General features: G+C 33.2%; 2 protein-coding genes across 2 annotated transcripts in view; one reads left to right on the top strand and one right to left on the bottom strand.

Moving 5' to 3' along the window:
* Positions 1-241: 241 nt before the first annotated feature.
* Positions 242-1,336, bottom strand: LOC125052538 (coiled-coil domain-containing protein 97). The gene has a single exon (XM_047653445.1). It carries the CDS (start codon positions 1,293-1,295, stop codon positions 243-245), a length of 1,053 nt encoding a protein of 350 aa, XP_047509401.1. The 5' UTR covers positions 1,296-1,336; the 3' UTR covers position 242.
* A 1,462-nt stretch (positions 1,337-2,798) lies between these two features.
* The window catches only part of LOC125052782 (ABC transporter C family member 13), an 18,543-nt gene continuing 2,378 nt past the window's right edge, over positions 2,799-18,963 (top strand). Inside the window, exons 1-22 of the mRNA XM_047653807.1 lie at positions 2,799-3,805; positions 3,876-3,993; positions 4,266-4,427; positions 4,735-4,984; positions 5,414-5,678; positions 6,108-6,345; positions 7,364-7,512; positions 8,474-8,593; positions 8,896-9,265; positions 9,771-9,893; positions 10,126-10,239; positions 10,860-11,039; positions 11,217-11,368; positions 11,696-12,208; positions 13,135-13,267; positions 13,901-13,976; positions 14,071-14,168; positions 15,161-15,367; positions 16,514-16,641; positions 17,314-17,405; positions 17,827-17,923; positions 18,859-18,959. Of these exons, the coding sequence (XP_047509763.1) occupies positions 3,194-3,805; positions 3,876-3,993; positions 4,266-4,427; positions 4,735-4,984; positions 5,414-5,678; positions 6,108-6,345; positions 7,364-7,512; positions 8,474-8,593; positions 8,896-9,265; positions 9,771-9,893; positions 10,126-10,239; positions 10,860-11,039; positions 11,217-11,368; positions 11,696-12,208; positions 13,135-13,267; positions 13,901-13,976; positions 14,071-14,168; positions 15,161-15,367; positions 16,514-16,641; positions 17,314-17,405; positions 17,827-17,923; positions 18,859-18,959 (4,298 nt within the window). The 5' untranslated portion in view covers positions 2,799-3,193. The remainder of the gene's footprint in view (positions 3,806-3,875; positions 3,994-4,265; positions 4,428-4,734; positions 4,985-5,413; positions 5,679-6,107; positions 6,346-7,363; positions 7,513-8,473; positions 8,594-8,895; positions 9,266-9,770; positions 9,894-10,125; positions 10,240-10,859; positions 11,040-11,216; positions 11,369-11,695; positions 12,209-13,134; positions 13,268-13,900; positions 13,977-14,070; positions 14,169-15,160; positions 15,368-16,513; positions 16,642-17,313; positions 17,406-17,826; positions 17,924-18,858; positions 18,960-18,963) is intronic.

The raw sequence follows: 18,963 nt of genomic DNA, 5'->3' as shown, positions 1-18,963 counted from the left end.
TCTATGCTTCTGACTGTGAGAACTTTTAGTGCTGCTCATAATAAATTCATCATCCTCATTAATCATGCATGTTTTAGCACCATACTGAAGCTGGGGTGGTTATCTAGTTGGATTTAGACGGATGACTACATTTACATCTTTGAAATGGATTTTATGTTATTTACTTAAAAATAATTATGATCTGAACTGATAACACTTCAGTCACATACAAGCTTAAAACAACTATATAGAAAAAATGCTATTTAGGTAACGGTATTTAGTTTATTTGTAATATGTTTCATAAATACATCTAATGGATCATCTTGGTCATTGGAATACTTCTTTGAGCTGTACTCATGGACCAAAGACATGTGCTCTTCCAAAGTTTCACTGTCATTCATCTCAGAATCAAAATATTGATCCTCTGCATCCTGAGATATTTGCTCTAGATCATCATAAGCATCATTGCTGTCAACACTATTGTAATCAAAATCAATATCTCTGCCTTCTATAAAACTACTGTACATTTCCTGAAGAAATTCTTCTCTCATTAAATTTCTTTCATTTACATCTATCATTGTCTGCTTTCTAACTTCTCGACTAATTTCAGCTCTTGTGTCAGGTATATCAAAATCTCCCCACTTTTTATTCTGAGAGAAACTCTGGTTTGATGTTTTTTGTGTAGTTGTACTTAAGCTTGTCTCATCATCTTCCAGAAGCATTTGCACATTCTTAGTTTCTCTCATTTGATTTCTGTCTACTGTATCGAGAATCAAACTAAGTAGAGTCAAGTTTTCATTGTCTGCTGAATCTCTGATTTGTATTTCTTCATCAGTTAAAAACTGGCCTATAAGTTGCTCATAGAGTAAAGGATTTCTAAACATCATTTGTTTTTCACTAAAATAATCAGTAGTGTCTTGTAAACTTTGAAGTGCTTTATATCTTCTGTTTCTCACCCTTTTGTTTCTACTTTCTTCTGAGTGGTAAAATTTGAGGTGGGAAACACATTGTTTAAAGGCTTCATCTGTCTCATAAATATCCATATCTTCAAAATATTTTATATGGTTTGGACATAAAAATTTGCCATATTGAACGAGGAAATCTGTGGGAGATTTTATAAAGACAGTATAAGCATAATTTGTTTTTTCGGCACTTCGGATATCCTTTTCATTAACGTGAGAATTTTTAAATGATACTTTTGCACATCTTACAAGGTAATCAATAATGTCATATATTGGGTCAAAGGCATCTCCTTTATATTCCTCCTCAGAATTAGATGTTGATGCTTGATTATCCATCTGATATTCTATGAACATAAAAAATAATAATGCCTGCCTTTGTGATACCGTATTATTAATACGCATTACGCAAACATTTAACATATAATATGCATTATGAAGTACAAAGCTGACAGCTCAGATTTACCAGAGGTAAACATAAAAGTGTGAAACTACACAGACCACAGTGCGTGTATACAATAGACTAAGTAGAGGTAAACTATATAGGTAAAGTATAATTAGATATGTGTAAACACAGACACAACTAACAACAAAACATGCCATGAAAAATTAGTAGATATTCGACGATGTATAAAGGAATTAAAACAATCAATTGCGACTGTCAATATTTACGTGATTAATAGATTTAAATTGAAGTTGTTTTAGAGAAGTATAATATTAGAGCACGCTTCAGCGGTGACTCCAACTTGGGGTTCCCCCCCCGCCACATTTAAGGGGACATCAAGATATCCAAGCGGGTGTCTTAGGAGGTATGTTCTTTTAAGGACATTTTTTGTAGATAACTTTATACGAGATTTAAAAAAACACACTCTTCTATACAATTTATATTAAATCTCGAACCCCACAAACAAACTAAACCAAATATAAATACTGAAACATCAAAAAGCTATTATAGGTATTACTTCAAGATCGAAGAATAGCTCAACGATAAGCGTGATTACATAATACATAGCATACGATATGTAGATTTTTTCTTCTTTTTTTAAAGTGATGAAGAATTAAATTTATAGAAATAGAAGTTGAGAAATATAAAATGATATTAGTTTATTTTATTTTTTACCATCATTAATATTATTAGGTCTATAATAATTAGTGTTTGTAAATGTGTACAGTACACACGCATAAATACAACAGCTATTTTATACTATGTACTTGAATGTATGTATTTTTAATTCATATTACCTCTCAAACTCAAAACAACAAAAACTTTAGGGGTTCATGACTGCTACTAAAGTATAAGGATATCTCTGAATACTTAGTAGTAGAAGCAATTAATTACAAAAAACAAATTAAGTTCTTATTATTTGTTTACTTAAAAATAAAAGAACTATGGATACCCACTCTTGGAGTAGTTTGATTCTTACTTGTCAAATCATAACTCTTATGGTGTGAAAAGTGGTTTCAATTCTTATGTTTATTGAATAGGGGTCTCACAGGGCTCGCGATTGTTCCCAACACTGTTTAAAATTCACATTAATTATCTTCCTACCATAATCCGCAGTTTAATTTCTTTTCAAAGAAGACCTAAAACTGGCGACTCCAAATCATTCAATTAAATTTACACAAAAACGTAATATTGTATCATCTTATATATATTATATAGTATTATTTCAACCAATTACCGTTTCAAGTCTCACTTACGCAGACTCCATGAATATTCTTATTTTAAGTTTTGATCAAAATAATTATTGTGGTTGACAACTTTGTTGCATCTCACCTTGGTCTGTGGATAATCAACAATAGTCAAGAAATTATTGACTATATATTTTATAAGCTTTGTGTCAACTGTCAGCGCGCAGCCGTCGTCCGTCAGCAAAACAGTTATCTACTTACTCTTGAAGTATTACATTTTCGTAGATTTTTCTTATCTTTCAACAAAAAAGATATATATCATTACAGCTTTGTAAATAATTGCGAATGTATATTTTTGATTTTAACATTAATCTGAGATTAGAATTGTGTGTAATAAAAAAGGGGGATATAAAGTTTTATCTACCTAAAGGGATGATATTATACTTGCTTATAGACTGTGTGTAATGTGTAATAAATGGAAAACATATATCTATCAAATAATGAATTAAATCCCATTTTAAGAATAAAGTGCCTCGCTAAGCTGGTGTGCAGTAAAAATATTGAAAAACTGTTAATCTTGTGTGAAAGAGTTATAAAATAACAATTGATTAACAGTGAACATAATGGTTGCATTCTTAAATATTTCAGTAAAATGGGAAGATATTTGCGGCCCTTCAGGGCTTTATATATGGAATGATACATCAAAGGATTTTGGATTATGTTTTCAAGAGTTATTTCTACAGATCCCTTTATACTTTTTGTTGGCCATTATATCTGGCTATTATGTGGGCTATAGAAAAGATTGGGTAATACGAGAAAAAGCATTGGAAAGGGTCATAATGCTACGAAGTTTTATTATTCTTGCCCTAGCCATATCACCGATTATTCAACTGTATATTTTTCTTACTACTCCTAACACTGAATTGTATCCTATTGATTATTTTACTGCAGGAACATCATGTATAGCATGGCTTGTGCATTTTGGATTTATACTAGCATTAAAACATCGTCTGGGACCAAGTTCTCGGGGGCCCTTAAGCATACTTCTATTGTGGAGTGGTGCTGTTATTTTAAATTTAATGGAATTAAGAAGTACCATTTTAAATAGTAATCCCCCAGCTTATTGTATTGGTACCTTGTGTTGTCATACTCTCTACTTTCTAACTCTTTTACCTGCAAGTGACTCCAGGCCGACATTCTACTCTCCTTGGCTTGTTGGGTCTCAAAGATCCCATGTAAGTAATCCAATTTTAAATCTGTCTTCATGCAGTTATAGACTTTAGCTTAACTAATTGTTATTTTTAGAGTGAATATACACCACTACTGCCACATTATGATGAAGAAATTTTAGGAACTGCTATGCAAGGAGTTCATTGGATCTCTAAACTAACATTTTCTTGGGTGAATCCCCTTTTCAAAAAAGGTAAAATCAATTTTTTGGCTACATAGGATGGACATGATGATAGTTAATTTGTAAAAACAGCAGTCATTAATTTGTAATAAAATGAATCTAATGATAATACAAAAATGTTAATACATGTTACTTCACAAAACCTATATTGCATGTAGTTTGTCCTTGTGTTCATTGTCTTCTACCTTTGCACTAATAGTTATAAAATGAAGTATATACTTATATTGAATACTCACTTTATTTAATTAATTCAGTTTATATTTGCAATATTAATTTTCTTTTAGGTTTAGAAAATAAATTAAATGATTTAGAGGAGCTGTATGATATTCCTGCTACATATAGATGTTCCTATGTTGGGGCAAAGATTGACAGAGCTCTTGTTGGAAATGTGGATCTCTACCAATTATTTGCTGAAGTGCCTCATGAACCTTTTATTGGCTCTGGAGGTATTTTAATCAACTTTCATATCCATAGACATTATTTTTAGACTTTTCATTGTTTATATTTTAATATTATTTTTATGGATTATTTGTCTATTAGAGGTGAACACTATACAACACTGTCCTATACTAACTCCATATTGGTGCTTTGGTTGGCTATTTTTGTTGTACCAATTTCACTTGTTTTTTTAAATATCTCTTATTCTGTGTCTTTTGAATCAGTACACTTCTGGAAATAACCATACCCACCAATAAATAAGTAAGGAACTGTACCATCAATACACGAAAAATATTTATAACTCATACATTTAAGGTTATGGTGCTGTTGGTGAAACTCAACCACAAGCCTCAACACCTGTTACTCCTGTATCCAGAGTATTACTTGGCCCACCTCGAAGACATAATGTATCACTATTGAGAGCTCTCCACAAATGTTTTGGCCTACAGTTTTATGGAATTGGCGTGTTTAAGTTAATCTTTGACATGGCTGGCTTTGCTGGGCCTATTCTTTTGAATAAATTGGTCAAGTTTGTTGAGGATGAAACTATAGATCAACATTATGGGTATGAACTATTTTACATGCTTTTTAAAAAATGTTTCTCAATTTTATTTTTGATTGATTCAGGATATATAAAATATCTTTAAAAAAAAGCCTCCTTCAAATTACCATACCAAATTTAAGTTTATTACAAGCTGTGCCTTGATAAAGCAATTTTTTTTACATAATAATATGATCTGAATCATGGTATGTTGTATGTAAAACTGTGGTTTGCAGTAATGTAACAATAGCAGTCTTGTTTATGAGCACAAATTCGACTTAATAAATCCTAAGACTCATTTTATAAAATAAAAAAAAAACTCTTCTGCTGCTTATGTTTGTATAATTATTTATGTATATAAAATTTTTAATTGCGTTACTCAAAAATACATTACATAAACCATTTTCATTCAAAATTTTTATTAAAAGATTTTTTATTTCCTATTCCTTTTAGATATGTGTATGCTTCATTACTACTAGCATCTGCACTTATTGGTGCATTTTGCAATTGTCATTTTAATTGGCTGATGTCGCTTATTGGGATTAAGATGAGAGGTGCCATAGTTTCCACAATACTTAGAAAGACTCTCAGTGTAACTCAAACTGAATTAATGAGCGAGTTTTCGTTTGGAGAAATAACAAATTTCATGTCAACTGATACCGATAGGATTGTTAATTCTTGTCCGAGCTTTCATGCTCTGTGGAGCATTCCTTTACAGGTAATATGGTTGCAAGTGAACGAAAGTTGTTCGTTATAAGCATGTTCTGTTGTACGAAATATCTAAATTGAATTGATACATTTTTGTAGAGATCTATTTCACTAAGTTGTACTATAGAGTATTGATATATGACAACTTAGAGAAATAGCTCATTTTATACTGAGGATGACGAAAGAGTATACCACTTCTAAAAAGGCAAGCAACGCAATCGCGAGCACTCTGATTGAGAGTTTGGTATCACTTAACATCAGACGTCACATCTAGCACTTAGCACCCTGTTCTATAAAAATAAACACAATATATACAAATTACTTATTTACAAGGTACCTTGTTATTAAATAATAAAAAGAATAACATGAATTGAAACCTTTATATCATAGCAGATGTTATTTGTAACATAAGGTTTAATCTACAATATATTTATTTTAGTTAACAATAACCCTATTTCTTCTATATGACCAAGTCGGTATATCATTTTTGGCTGGAGTGGCATTCTCTATTATACTGATACCCATTAACAAAGTGATTGCAAATAAAATTGGTAAATTGAGTACGGAAATGATGAAACATAAAGACGAGCGGGTGAATCTAATGTGTGATCTTATAAGAGGTGTGAGAACTGTGAAAGCACATGTTTGGGAGGATTATTTTATCACTAAAGTAACAGGTAAATATACACTGAAAAAAATATATTTATTTATTTGCTATTCATACAGTAACTAAATACTTATGCAATAGAGACTTAGTGGTACAAAATTTAAACTATGAACATAATTTCACAGATTCTTTATCTAGAAAACACAAAACCTAAATCTTTTACATGTTAATGCGATCATTGAAAATTCATTTATTGTACAATTAAAATTTAAATAGATCAGTCTTACATGCAAGACTGATTGAGGGTGCGCAAGACGCGTGTAAATGGTGTTCCCAAAGTTAATTTGTACGCTATACGTATTAGTATAATTATTGAAGAATGACTGATTTTTTTAATAAATGGATTTGCATGCAGTTTTTTTATTTTAGGTTTCAATATATGATAGCCATACTTAGCGATAAAGCTCAACGCCTTTCTTATTTTGCTTTTTCCAATCGTCACCAGATGAGAGGAAAACTTCCGTCACTTTAAGATAATTTCATCTCTATATAGTTTGACGACTCATTGGTCTAGTGGTTAGTACCCCTGACTGCGAATCCATGGGTGCCGGGTTCGATCCCCGGCTGAGGCGAACATCGATGTGATGAGCATTTGGTGTTGTTCTTAGGTCTTGGGTGTTTAAATATGTATTTATATGTGTATCTATCTATAATATGTATGTATATCCGTTGCCTAGTACCCATAACACAAGCTTCACCAGCTTAGCATGGGACTAGGTCAATTGGTGTGAATTGTCTTTAAAAAAAAAAAAAGTTTCCTCGTTTTAGCCTGTTGACGTCCACTGCTGGACATAGGCCTCTTCCTTAAATTTCCAGTACGACCGGTTCCCCGCCCTCCACCCTCAACAGGTCCTCTGTCTACTTAGTGGGAGGTTTACTTCTTTAGATATAATATTTATATGTTTTTAGACTCGATATTTTTCTGAGGTACATAAATCAACTACCCTTAATTAATTCCAATATTGGTATGTTGTTGGTCCTTTTTTAGTAATAAATTAAAACCTGTTATAATATTTGTTCCCATATAGGAGCCCGGACTGAAGAACTAAAGTATCTCCGGGGTAGGAAATATCTGGACGCAATATGTGTTGTATTATGGGCGACCACTCCAGTTCTCGTAGCTGCTATGACATTAGGTACTCATGCCCTTCGAGGACAGACACTAGATGCGCCTACAGTAAGTATAAACACAAGAAACACATAGAAATAGCAGGCAACGACCTGCTAATCACCTGGCGTGGTATACAACCATCAGCGGTTGTCGTTTAGTATCAAATAAGGTTACACTTATATCAAATGGAAAACATATTTGCCTGAAAACTAATTTAAATTGCTTTGCTTGAACAGTTTTGTATTCGTTTATCTATGAATAAGTCTAAATCTACAATTCTATAAACGTATTCCATGGTTTCGTGATCAGCGTTTTATTTCCATACTACAACCGCAAAAGAGGGTCTAAATAAATGTTGTTATCATTAAAACATGTAAATTGATATTATGAGTCTGCAGGGAAGAACCGTTAGTGCGTCATAATTTTATCAATGCGGCTATTATTAGTTCGTCATACATTGATTTCCTGATATTCCGACTCAGGTTAATACCCTCTGCGCTGTTCTAATAGAATAATAGAAACATAATATTTAAATGGTTTCGATCTGGAAAGTTTGCTAGGAGTCTACAGATTTTAAAGAATTAAGGCCTTTATAGAAATAATAATATGATAGTTGGATCTCGACGAAATCTAGATTACGTTTTCATTGTTTCAAACAAAAAAACATATTAATTATGTCAGATGTATAATCATTGCTACATTCTATTAAAAAACATAACATACCCACAATTTTCCATTATTTCAAGACATAATTCTTAGTAAAATAATATTACCTTTACAAACATTGAGTAAATCTAGAATAATCGGCTTAAAATATACAGTTACTTGAGACAAATAAGTCATAATCTCGTATTATATATAAACAGCTCTTTCTTTTCCCGGTGATTAGTATGCTTAGCTAACATTTTCTTACTATTGTTATATTATTTAAAAATGGAACTACATTTCGTGACATATTAAGCCGGTTTTTCTATATAAAAGTAAGCAACTATGTACGAATTTATTTAAATATTAGTTTTATTAATAGGTATTCACGACCGTAGCATTAATCAACATGCTCATTGCGCCATTAAATGCATTCCCGTGGGTCCTTAACGGACTTACCGAGGCCTGGGTGTCTATGAAACGTATTCAAAAGCTTTTAAATGTGAGTATTATGTGGAGGTAAGAAGAAATGAAATAGATTAGGATAAAGGAATCATTAATCGTATTATTACTAGCGAACTGTGGAATCGACTCCCGGGGGGGGGGGGGTCTTCCCTAAATAAAAATAAAATATACGACCTCCAAATGTTTAAAAAGCGAGTCTACTGCTCCCTCAAAGGCCGGCAACGCACCCACTAAAATTGGGTGTCTATGGGCTGCGTAGACTGCCCTTTTTGGTCGTCCCGCAAGCTCGTTTGCCCCCCTTTTATATAAAAAAAATAAAATAAGTATTGCCATTTCTAGACTGATGACATGAATCCCGACCGATACTATGAGGAGATAAACAAAAATCGCGATGAAGACAAGATAATTATATTGAAAGATGTATCTTTTCTGTGGACCAATGCTAAAAAAGTGAAGAAACCTAAGAAAAATAAGGGAAAATCGAAACGGAAGGTTTCACAACCTTCGAGGGTTCCGATTACGTCAGCCGAAGAGATTTCAGATAACAGTCAATATTTCTATTTGGAAAACATTTCTCTGGAAATTGTAAGAGATGAACTTATCGGTGTGGCAGGACCTGTCGGAAGTGGGAAGACTTCTCTCTTACTCGCCATAATGGGTGCCATGATGAAAACGAAAGGGGAGATACAAGTAGCCGAAAATCTTAATAGTATGTAAATTCTTAATACATATTGATTGTAATCTAATTTAAATGTGACAAATGAAGAAAAAATTATATAGTGACAAACTCACCTTTAATATGTTAATAATTACAACAATTATTTATTTCAGCAGACTATCATAAATCCTATTTTTTAATTATTTTGAAAGTGTCACTGTGAAATAAACGGTAGTCTTATCTAGGTAGCTTCAATAGCGATTTCGATATGAGCCTCGTACTACGTCATTTCAAGTTTGCGACAAGCTCCGCGGATATTGGAATACGATTCTAATAGGAACATAGATGACTTTGGACTAGGCACTTCTTGAAAAATAGAAATTTCAGCTTAACACACGATAACATATGAGCAATAATTGAGAATCTCGATCATTTCATGAATTAAATTTTTACAATTGATAACCATCAGAAGTGTACACTTCTGCAAAAATAATGTATTTATTTTACATTTTCAGGTATTTTTGATTCTTTCATTCTAAAAAAATCTTATTTTTAGGTTTTGGTTATGTGGCTCAACAGCCTTGGTTAGTTAGAGGAACTATTCGAGACAACATTCTATTCGGAAAACCCTACGATGAAAGCAAATTCCGATCGGTCGTCGACGCTTGCGCATTAACAGGTATCAATCTATAGTTAAAAATCTACTTATATTAAAGGAAAAATCCTTTAATATAAGTAGATTTTTAACAATGTGTATTAATTAAATCCTTGAAAAATTATTACTTACGTTTGTCGAAATGCTAAAGGTTCTTGCGCGTGCACAGCCACAATCAAAAATTCAAATCGTGACAAAAGTGTCATTGAATCTTGTAATAAATTTTGCTTTTACTAAACTCTTAATATAATTTCAGAGGACCTAAATATACTGGGATGGAACGCGTACGTAGGAGAAGGGGGGTGTACGTTGAGTGGCGGACAACGTGCTCGAATCGCATTAGCACGTGCTGTTTATCAGGACAAAAAAGGTATCTAACATTTATTTAATAATCTTATTACAACTGTATTTCGTTCTGATAAAAAACAAAAGTAAAGTGATAAAATGTATCTTGTGGAACATTGTTTACATCACATTATTTACGGGTTATACCATCTATTTAGGTTGGCTATTGGAAAAAAATATCAATAGATTTTTTAGATTTTTTCTTTTAGGAAATGGATATGTATAGCTGTTACTTTTAAATTAACAAATATTTTTTTTAGGTCAGCATGCATATATAACAAACATATCTTCATTTTTTATATTTGTCAATTTATGAAGTGAATTTATATAAACATCTTTATTTTATTTAAATATTTGTAATTAATTCTAAGACTAAAGAAAATAAGATAATTTATCAGGAAACAATATCATAACGTTCATTACGGAACAGCACCCGTACAACTTCCAATCATGATAGCAGTAGTTAGGGGGTCTAACATGTATTATTTTTTGCTAAGGGGCGCGCCATTTTTATAGTATATGCCTAATCTGTGACATAATTCAATATAGGCACCATTCTTATACATTTTGTTACGTTGATTTATTTAGTTCGTTGGGAAAGTAATGTATTAGTTTTTACATTTTAAAGGCTATTTACAATTACAGTCTACCTTTTGGATGACGTGCTATCCGGTCTCGATGCGACAGTGGCGCAGCATATAATGCAAAAGTGTATTTTGGGACTCTTGAAGCATTCCACACGAATCTTAGTTACTCATTCGCCGCGTCACCTCGCACGTATGAATCGCGTACTGTTATTGCAAGATGGACACGTGCACGCATTTGGTATGATAAAAACATTTTTTTTTAAGAAGTTTGATTGAAAAATCTGATTAATGTTTGAGTATTCTACTAATTTGCAGTCTTGCGACGTTTTATTTGTTAACTTATCTTATTAATAAAACTTTTGTAATTAAAAATGTTTGTTTATTAATTGTACTAATATGTTTTCAAATCTCTTAGGTCCACCAGAAACAGTTCTAAATGAGATAGAAGAATTTTTGCCCAGTGAAACAGAATCTATTGGCGAAGAACCAGTGCGATCTGAAAACGATCAGGCGATTGTGACCAGTTTAAATGACGACGCCGTTAGTAGAAACAGCCTTGATAATGATGTAAGTATTGTTCGTAAAAAATGCAACAACATAAGGCCGAAAGGAAAAGTATTTGATTACTAACTAGTTTTTTATTGAGTAAAAGCTTGCCAACGCTCGGTACACTGACACATTGGTAAAAACAAACACAAAATACAATTTTTAATATGACAAGCACTTAAAGGCAAACATGACATACATATTAAGTTCATAACCTTTTATTAAACAAAACAAAAATTCCAAAAAAAAAAAAAACAATTACTAATCAAAGAAAAAAATTCAAATTACAAAAAACTAAACAAAAACTAGTTAATAACTACTAATTTTTATTATATTTCCTCTTTACAGGAAGCTATGTCTGTAGGTACAGTGGGTTGGGGAGTTATTTGGATGTATCTACGGTCAGTGGGATCTTTTCTAACTCTTTGCATCGTTATATCCCTAATACTGATGCAACTATCACAGAATTTCACATTCCTCTGGCTTACATTCTGGATCAAAAGCAGAACAAATTCAACAACTTTAGAAATGGATGAACATGAAATGACAACCGCGCTAGATCACGGCTTTAATGCCGCCGATCAATTTGTACATACATTGATGAATTTATCTTTGTCTGCAATACATAACTTGGATAACCACGGAACAGACGCAGCTATGGTACCGATTCAAGCCAAATATTCAAGATTACTGGAAGAGCCCGGTTTCCTTATATACTCGGATAATTATTATTTGATAATGTATTTTGCTTTGGCGGGAACTAATCTTGTGTTCACGATAATGCGAGCGTTCTTTTTTGCATATGGCGGTGTTAAAGCTGCGGAGAGAATTCATAAATCATTACTGAAAGTTGTAGTCAAGGTAATATTACTTTCCTTTACTTTTACAAATAGTTCGCAATGTTTAGCGTAGATAATTTATCATGCTTATTATCTGAACAGAGATAGCACAATCAATATTGAAAGTTTGCTTCTTTCGATGAAATATAATTACCTAACATATGTCTTGGGGCCCGTTCAAATATTACGTAAGCAGATTTACTGCAATTTATCCCCCCAGAAATTGTCAGCAAAAGTAAGCAAGCTCTCAAAAATACGAGTACATAAACGTATTATTTTTGTGTGGGTATTATTTAAAAAAACTTAATAATTACTGTTGACGTAATTACCCCCCTATAGTTCTTACGTAATACTTGTACGGCCCCTTGGGCAAGGCCAAGACGAGCAAAAAGCGGCCGTTCCATTCTTTTCTCGGAACAGTTCAGGCCATTTTTGACCGACGTTGTGGATAAAATTAGAAACTTGAATTCAGTTCGTTTCAATCGCACTAAACAATATGAGAGAAAGTGAGATACATTATGTTTTCATGTGATGGCCAAGTCAATGTATTTATTTAAAACAAAAGTTTTTTAATATTGATATGGTCAGTATATGTTAGGTTAGCTAATTACATTATAACTTAAGACAGATCCCTTAGGTAGACTGAATAAATTGAGGACTTGATATGAGATAAATCTCACAACTTTTTACGGTAGAAGAACTTCGTTGGTTGCTGTTTGGTTGCGTTTAGTTTTTCAAAAATATTAAATAATGGTGGATATAAGACAAATATCTGTACAGGAAAGCGTTAATGGACAATCATAGGACATCTTCTACAATAGTTTACCTATAAATAAATACATATTATATGTGCTTCTTCCAAATAATTTGAGTGTTATGCTATTTCTCTGTGTTATAATTATTTGACTTTTCGTATTTTTGTGATAATACCCAACCATCTTTTTGCAGGCCAACGTTAAGTTCTTTGACGTTACTCCGACGGGACGAATAATAAATAGATTTTCTTCAGACACATACACAGTCGATGACAGTTTACCGTTCATTCTAAATATATTATTAGCACAATTGTTTGGACTTATTGGTATGTATTTTTAATTTACAAGTAAAACTTACCTTTGATTACGTTTGGCCTGTACTTTTGAACATTTTTCAGTATTTACTCCTCTGATTCAAGACGAAATTGAAATTACATTGAGAGAGCGTGTCTGGATAGGCTATTTTCAATTTTTATACGCAAAGTTGGTCTATTAAGACAGTATAATTAATAATGAGAAAAACTTGGCTTCGCTTTATTTGTTTCTGTGCATAAATATTTGTATCAATTATTGTATTGGCAAAACCGACAGACAGCAATTCATAGATCGCTGTGTGTGCATAAATCGGTCTTTCATGAATTTTTAATAAATGACACATGCATGCCTATAGATAAGGCGGCGATTCACAGACTAGTTCTAGTGGCTTCAGGGTGCGACTCTCATCCTTGAGGTCGTAGGTTCATTCACCGGCTGTGCACCAATTGACTTTCTTTCTATGTGCGCATTTAACATTCGCTCGGATGGTGATGGAAAACATCGTTAGGAAACCGCATGCCTTAGACCCAAATAGTCAACGGCGTGCGTCAGGCACAGGAGGCTGATCACCGACTTGCCTATTAGATTATTTTAGGTGTATTTTATGAATGAGGTTGATTTTTTAAATAGTAAATAAATTCTAGGTGCCATAGCAGTAACGATATATGGACTTCCTTGGCTTTTCGTTGGAATATTGCCTATGACATTAATCTATTACAGGTAAAGATTTTTATTTATTTCATTTATCCCATATATTTAGAAACAAACTGAAAAAAAATTGGTACTCAATATAAAAGTAAAACTTTTTTTTCAGATTACAGAAGCGTTATCGTGTGACCTCACGTCAATTAAAACGATTGCAGAGTGTAGCTATGTCGCCAGTTTACGTGCACTTTAATGATACGCTAGAAGGTAATTAATAATATAAATTATGAAGGTAATTAATAATATATTTATACTAAGTTACATTTTATGATAAGCTGATTCCCGATACTTCTTGCGTAAAGCTTCGGTGGCGGTTGCTATAGATAATATGTTTAATGAAACTCTTTGTTTGAAGCTGGGTGTTAACTGGTTTTAATCGTTTAAAATTTGAGCTCATAACTAACATAAAATTAGGGTTTATTGCGAGGCTAACAAAAAAATTACTTATTTAACGGTTCTTAGTATTTAAATGTCATTGACACTTCAATACGTACAAGTGTAGTCGACGTTAATGAACATTATCGGACACAAGCATGTTATATTACAAGTCCACTGAAGTATTTCCGAACCAATTCGACTTAGGTTCCTTCAAACGTACCAATTCTCGAAAGGTCGGCAACGCACTTGCGAGCCTTTTGGCAATGTGAGTGTCCATGAGCGGTGGTATCACTTAACTGCAGGTGAGACTCCTGCCAGTTCGCCTCCTATTACATAAAACATGGAAGATAATTGCTTGTAAACAATCGTTCATATATCAAAAAAATCGTAATTAAATATATAGATTTTTTATTCATCAGTCACATGACACAAAACGGTCACAGATTAGTAGATGATAACTTAGCATGCTTGTAAATATTGTCTTAGAGTGTAATTTCGTTATATTATATATAGTTTAAAGGCCGGTAACGCAGTTGCGAGTCCTCTAGCATTGAGATTCTCCATGGGCAGCGGTATCAGGCGAGATTAACATCAACCTGCACGTTTGCCCCCTGTTATATTAAAATAATGGTGTGTGTCTAATCTAGAAATTCGAAATAACGAAAAACCTTACAAAAATAGGAAAGATATATATTTTAACTTGTAATACAGTAGTTTTCACAAATTATATTATAAGTTTGTATTTATTATATTTTAAAACAATTTCTTTAAGCGGTTTCGTGTGCAGTCCAGATAAATTATACCCTACATACTAATTGCAGGTCTGACATCAATCCGTGGTCTGGGTGCAACAGAAGCATGGTGCATTCGTGGGGAAGAGTTAGTAGAGCGTTGGCAACGAGCAGCATTATGCGGTTCCGCTGCTGCCCAATGGCTCGGCTTGCGGTTGCAGGCGGCTGCTGCCGCTGCTCTTGCTGCCGCTGCTTTACTTGCTGTTTTGCAGCGGGCTACACATGCTGCTGATCCCGGTAATATAGATCATTGGTTATTTATTTATTTGCTCATTAGTATTCCTACAGCTACTCATTAAACAATATCCAAACAATTACATTAAACACAAAAGCCAAAAAAGTAATACACATCACTACATAGTATAAAACAAAGTCGCTTTCTCTGTCCCTATGTAGTATGTATGCTTAAATCTTTAAAATTACGCAACGGATTGATGCGGGTTTTTTAAATAGATAGAGTGATTGAAGAGGAAGGTTCATATGTATAATAACATCCATTAAATATGGATGGAGAAATACTGTTATTTTTGAGGTTTCTAATGTGATGTCGTAAATTGTAAATAATTATATTTTTTCCGCTTACATTGCGAACCCTACGAGATTTATTAAATTAATGTACTAAGTATTGTACACATTGAAAAGGTCTACAGAAAACTCTGCGATGGTATATGTCTATCTCTCATGGATATACAATACATTTTTTTATCATTTACTTTTTACGACAAATAATGGCTAATTTTCGAAGCGATTTTAACCAATACAGCATTGATCCTTATCCAATTAAATACTTTAAATATATTGTTGATTTAATATAAATCTATATGGCCCTTTACATCATATGATTTAAATGAATATTTTCGAAGATATTACAGATTTAAAAATTGCGAGACGTAGCGTACCGGCCGGCCGGGGCGGCGAGAGCGTGCCTATAAAAAGCGCGTCGGAGGCCACGGTTCTCTCTATACTCTATAGCACTTTGAATTTAATATCAGCATTGCATCCGTGCAAAGCCGGGGCGGGTCGCTAGTTTAAATATAAACATAAAGTTAACAATTTCTATCTATATTACATATATTTAATAAAAAAGCCATAATTAATAAAAGATACCAGAGATTTGTATATTATTTTTTAGTGACATTAAATATATCTAATTTCTGGTAACTTGTGTTATAATCTGAGGGTATACGATACATGACTGAGTTACGTAAATAATTTGTATTAGACCGAGGAATTTGAAGTAGTTGGGTTTGCCTTGTATTGTATGAAGAAGGGGTGTGAAATAGTAAAAGCGACAATAAGTCAGGACAGGCTATTAAACCAACTAAAGAAGAACTTTTTTTACCATTTTGAGCCCTTTTGATAATAAAGTTAAATATTTTGTAGGTCTGGTGGGTCTAGCCATCTCGTACGCGTTGTCGATGACGTCAATGCTAAGCTCTGTTTTGAGCTCTTTCACTGAAACTGAACGAGAGATGATCGCTGTTGAACGAGTTGGGGAGTACATACGGCAGGTGAGTGTCAATTATATCTGGAAGCTTCGACAAAAATGGTCTTATTTTGTTTTATAGGTTTTTTGAAGCTCTAAGAAACATCATATGCCTATCCTATAGCTATGTTAAAGTTCACAAATGATTTCATAACTCATGTAACTAGTTTAAAGTATTATTGATGTTCCGAAAAATGTATTCCATATATATTCGTGGGCCGTAGTATATTCCTACCTAACTTCCTATAATTTAAGGCAGATGTAATATTATGCATGAAAATAAAAAAAATCCTATTACTGACTGTAGTTTTATGGAGTATAATAACTTAATATTATATATAATTAATAAAATAATCGTTCATATACCAAAAATTCGTAATTAAAAATATTGATTTTTATTCATCAGTCACGTGACACAAAACGGTCACAGACTAGTAGATGATAATAGCATGCAAGTATTGTCTTTGCCTAATTCTAATAATGTCTTGGAGTTGAATTTCGTTATTTTATTTTTGGTGATTGACAATGTATCACGTAAAAAACTTGACATTTCTTTACGTGTTGACAAGCATAGTACAAAACCAGTACGTAATGGAGCCAGTTTCTATTTAATTTTACTAACATATAAAAATCATTTTACATTATTATTAAATCATATAATAAATAAATATATTAACGATTTTTTATATTTTGTCAGGTGGAAATGGAGAAAATCGATGGTGATCCTCCACCTTACGGCTGGCCATCACACGGAGTCATAAGCTTCGAAGATGTATCTCTTAATTATAGGTAGGCTTTATACTTTGATTATAATATTCTACGATTTAGATTCACGAACTCAGTCCGCTGGCTCTGTGACCTAAAAAGTGTCTTAGCCTGCGAAGCGAGAAACTGAGCCGGCCTAATGCCCGCCTTCCACTGCGAGCGGAACGGACCCATTTCAGACTCCGCTATACTCGTAACGATGATTTTCATAAATTTGCTTCCACCAAAGCGGAGACGAGCGGAGCGGAGTGAGCGAGTTGAGCGAGTTTCCCACGGCCTCCGTCCGAAACTCGCTGAACTAGTTTTATTATATTTCATACAAGTAGTTCAATTAAAATAAAATTATTTAAGGAAGACCTAAAACTACACAATTTTGAAAAATTTTCCTACCTTTTGTTGCGTTGATGTGTGTTCAAAATGGGTGAATATTTTTAATTTGTTGTAGTGAGAGGAGTACACAAAACGGCGCGTTGTGCGGAGTCTCTTTTAGCAGTCATCCAGGGGAAAGACTCGGTGTCGTTGGCCGCACTGGAGCCGGCAAGGTAATATTGATTATGACTAATCACCTCTATATGGGTTCAATTTTTGAGGAAGCGAAAAATTGGATTGGTCGGTACAGAAGGCTGATCACAGATTTATCTTACAAACACGATGTCATGCCCAAATTAAATAGGACATATCTCACTATAAGCCTCGTTTTACTGAAAAAAATTAACCATTTTCCTTATTTATAAATATACTATAAGTCTCCGTCAGTTAAAAAAGTGCGTGCGTACGAAGTACACGTATCAGAAGTAAAACTTCTTTATAAATTAATTATTAGTAAGGTAAAAGCCCCAATAAATGATCATTCCATGTATATGTATATTGTATATCTATTCTATCTATTCACACTGTTTACACACTATACGTGCTAATAATACTATAAATAAATAAAAACAAAGACAAGACGTTATGTGACAGAATTGCCATCTAAAGTAAAATATGTAACTAATAAACGAATACATCAACCAATAGCGTAAATTCTTTCTCACTATAGCTCTCTCCCACCTCTTGGCACTGTGCGCGATGCGACGGTCGCTCTATCTCACTCTCTCGATCTTTCTCACTTGCTTGCACCTTTCTCTCGCTCCATGGCTATTTGCTATATGCTACGCTCGCCCTTTCTCAATCGGTTTCAATTGCTCTCTCCCTTTTCTTCGACAAAACGCTGCACATCTTCGTGACGCTATTATTATTATTCATCCGTAACAATTTTACCCTCATGCGCCTAAAAAAGTTTCACTTCAAAAATGTTTTGTCACATATGCAATGCAAGAGTGAAAAGGACTAATCAAATGAATGTTTTACCTAATTAGTAATTATAAGTATCTCAAGTATGTACGTCACTATAGTTCGTAGTCAACTCATAACATATTTTTTCATTATATTTTGACTGGAACGTCAAAAATGTTTCTAAAGAGCTTGTATATTTCAGAGTTCCTTGCTACGCGCTATTCTACGATTGGCCCCGTGTGGGAGCGGCCGAGTACTTATCGACTCCATTGATGTCGCATCGCTTCATTTACATGCGCTTCGGTAA

This window comes from Pieris napi, chromosome 9 (genome assembly GCF_905475465.1).
Source record: "Pieris napi chromosome 9, ilPieNapi1.2, whole genome shotgun sequence".
Lineage (NCBI taxonomy): Eukaryota > Metazoa > Arthropoda > Insecta > Lepidoptera > Pieridae > Pieris > Pieris napi.
Note: the sequence above shows the minus strand (reverse complement) of the source record. Positions and strands in the feature narration are given on the sequence as shown.

What these genes read in the sequence shown, in the direction of transcription:
- LOC125052538 (XM_047653445.1), bottom strand. Translation starts at nt 1,295, where the DNA reads ATGTTCATAGAATATCAGATGGATAATCAAGCATCAACATCTAATTCT.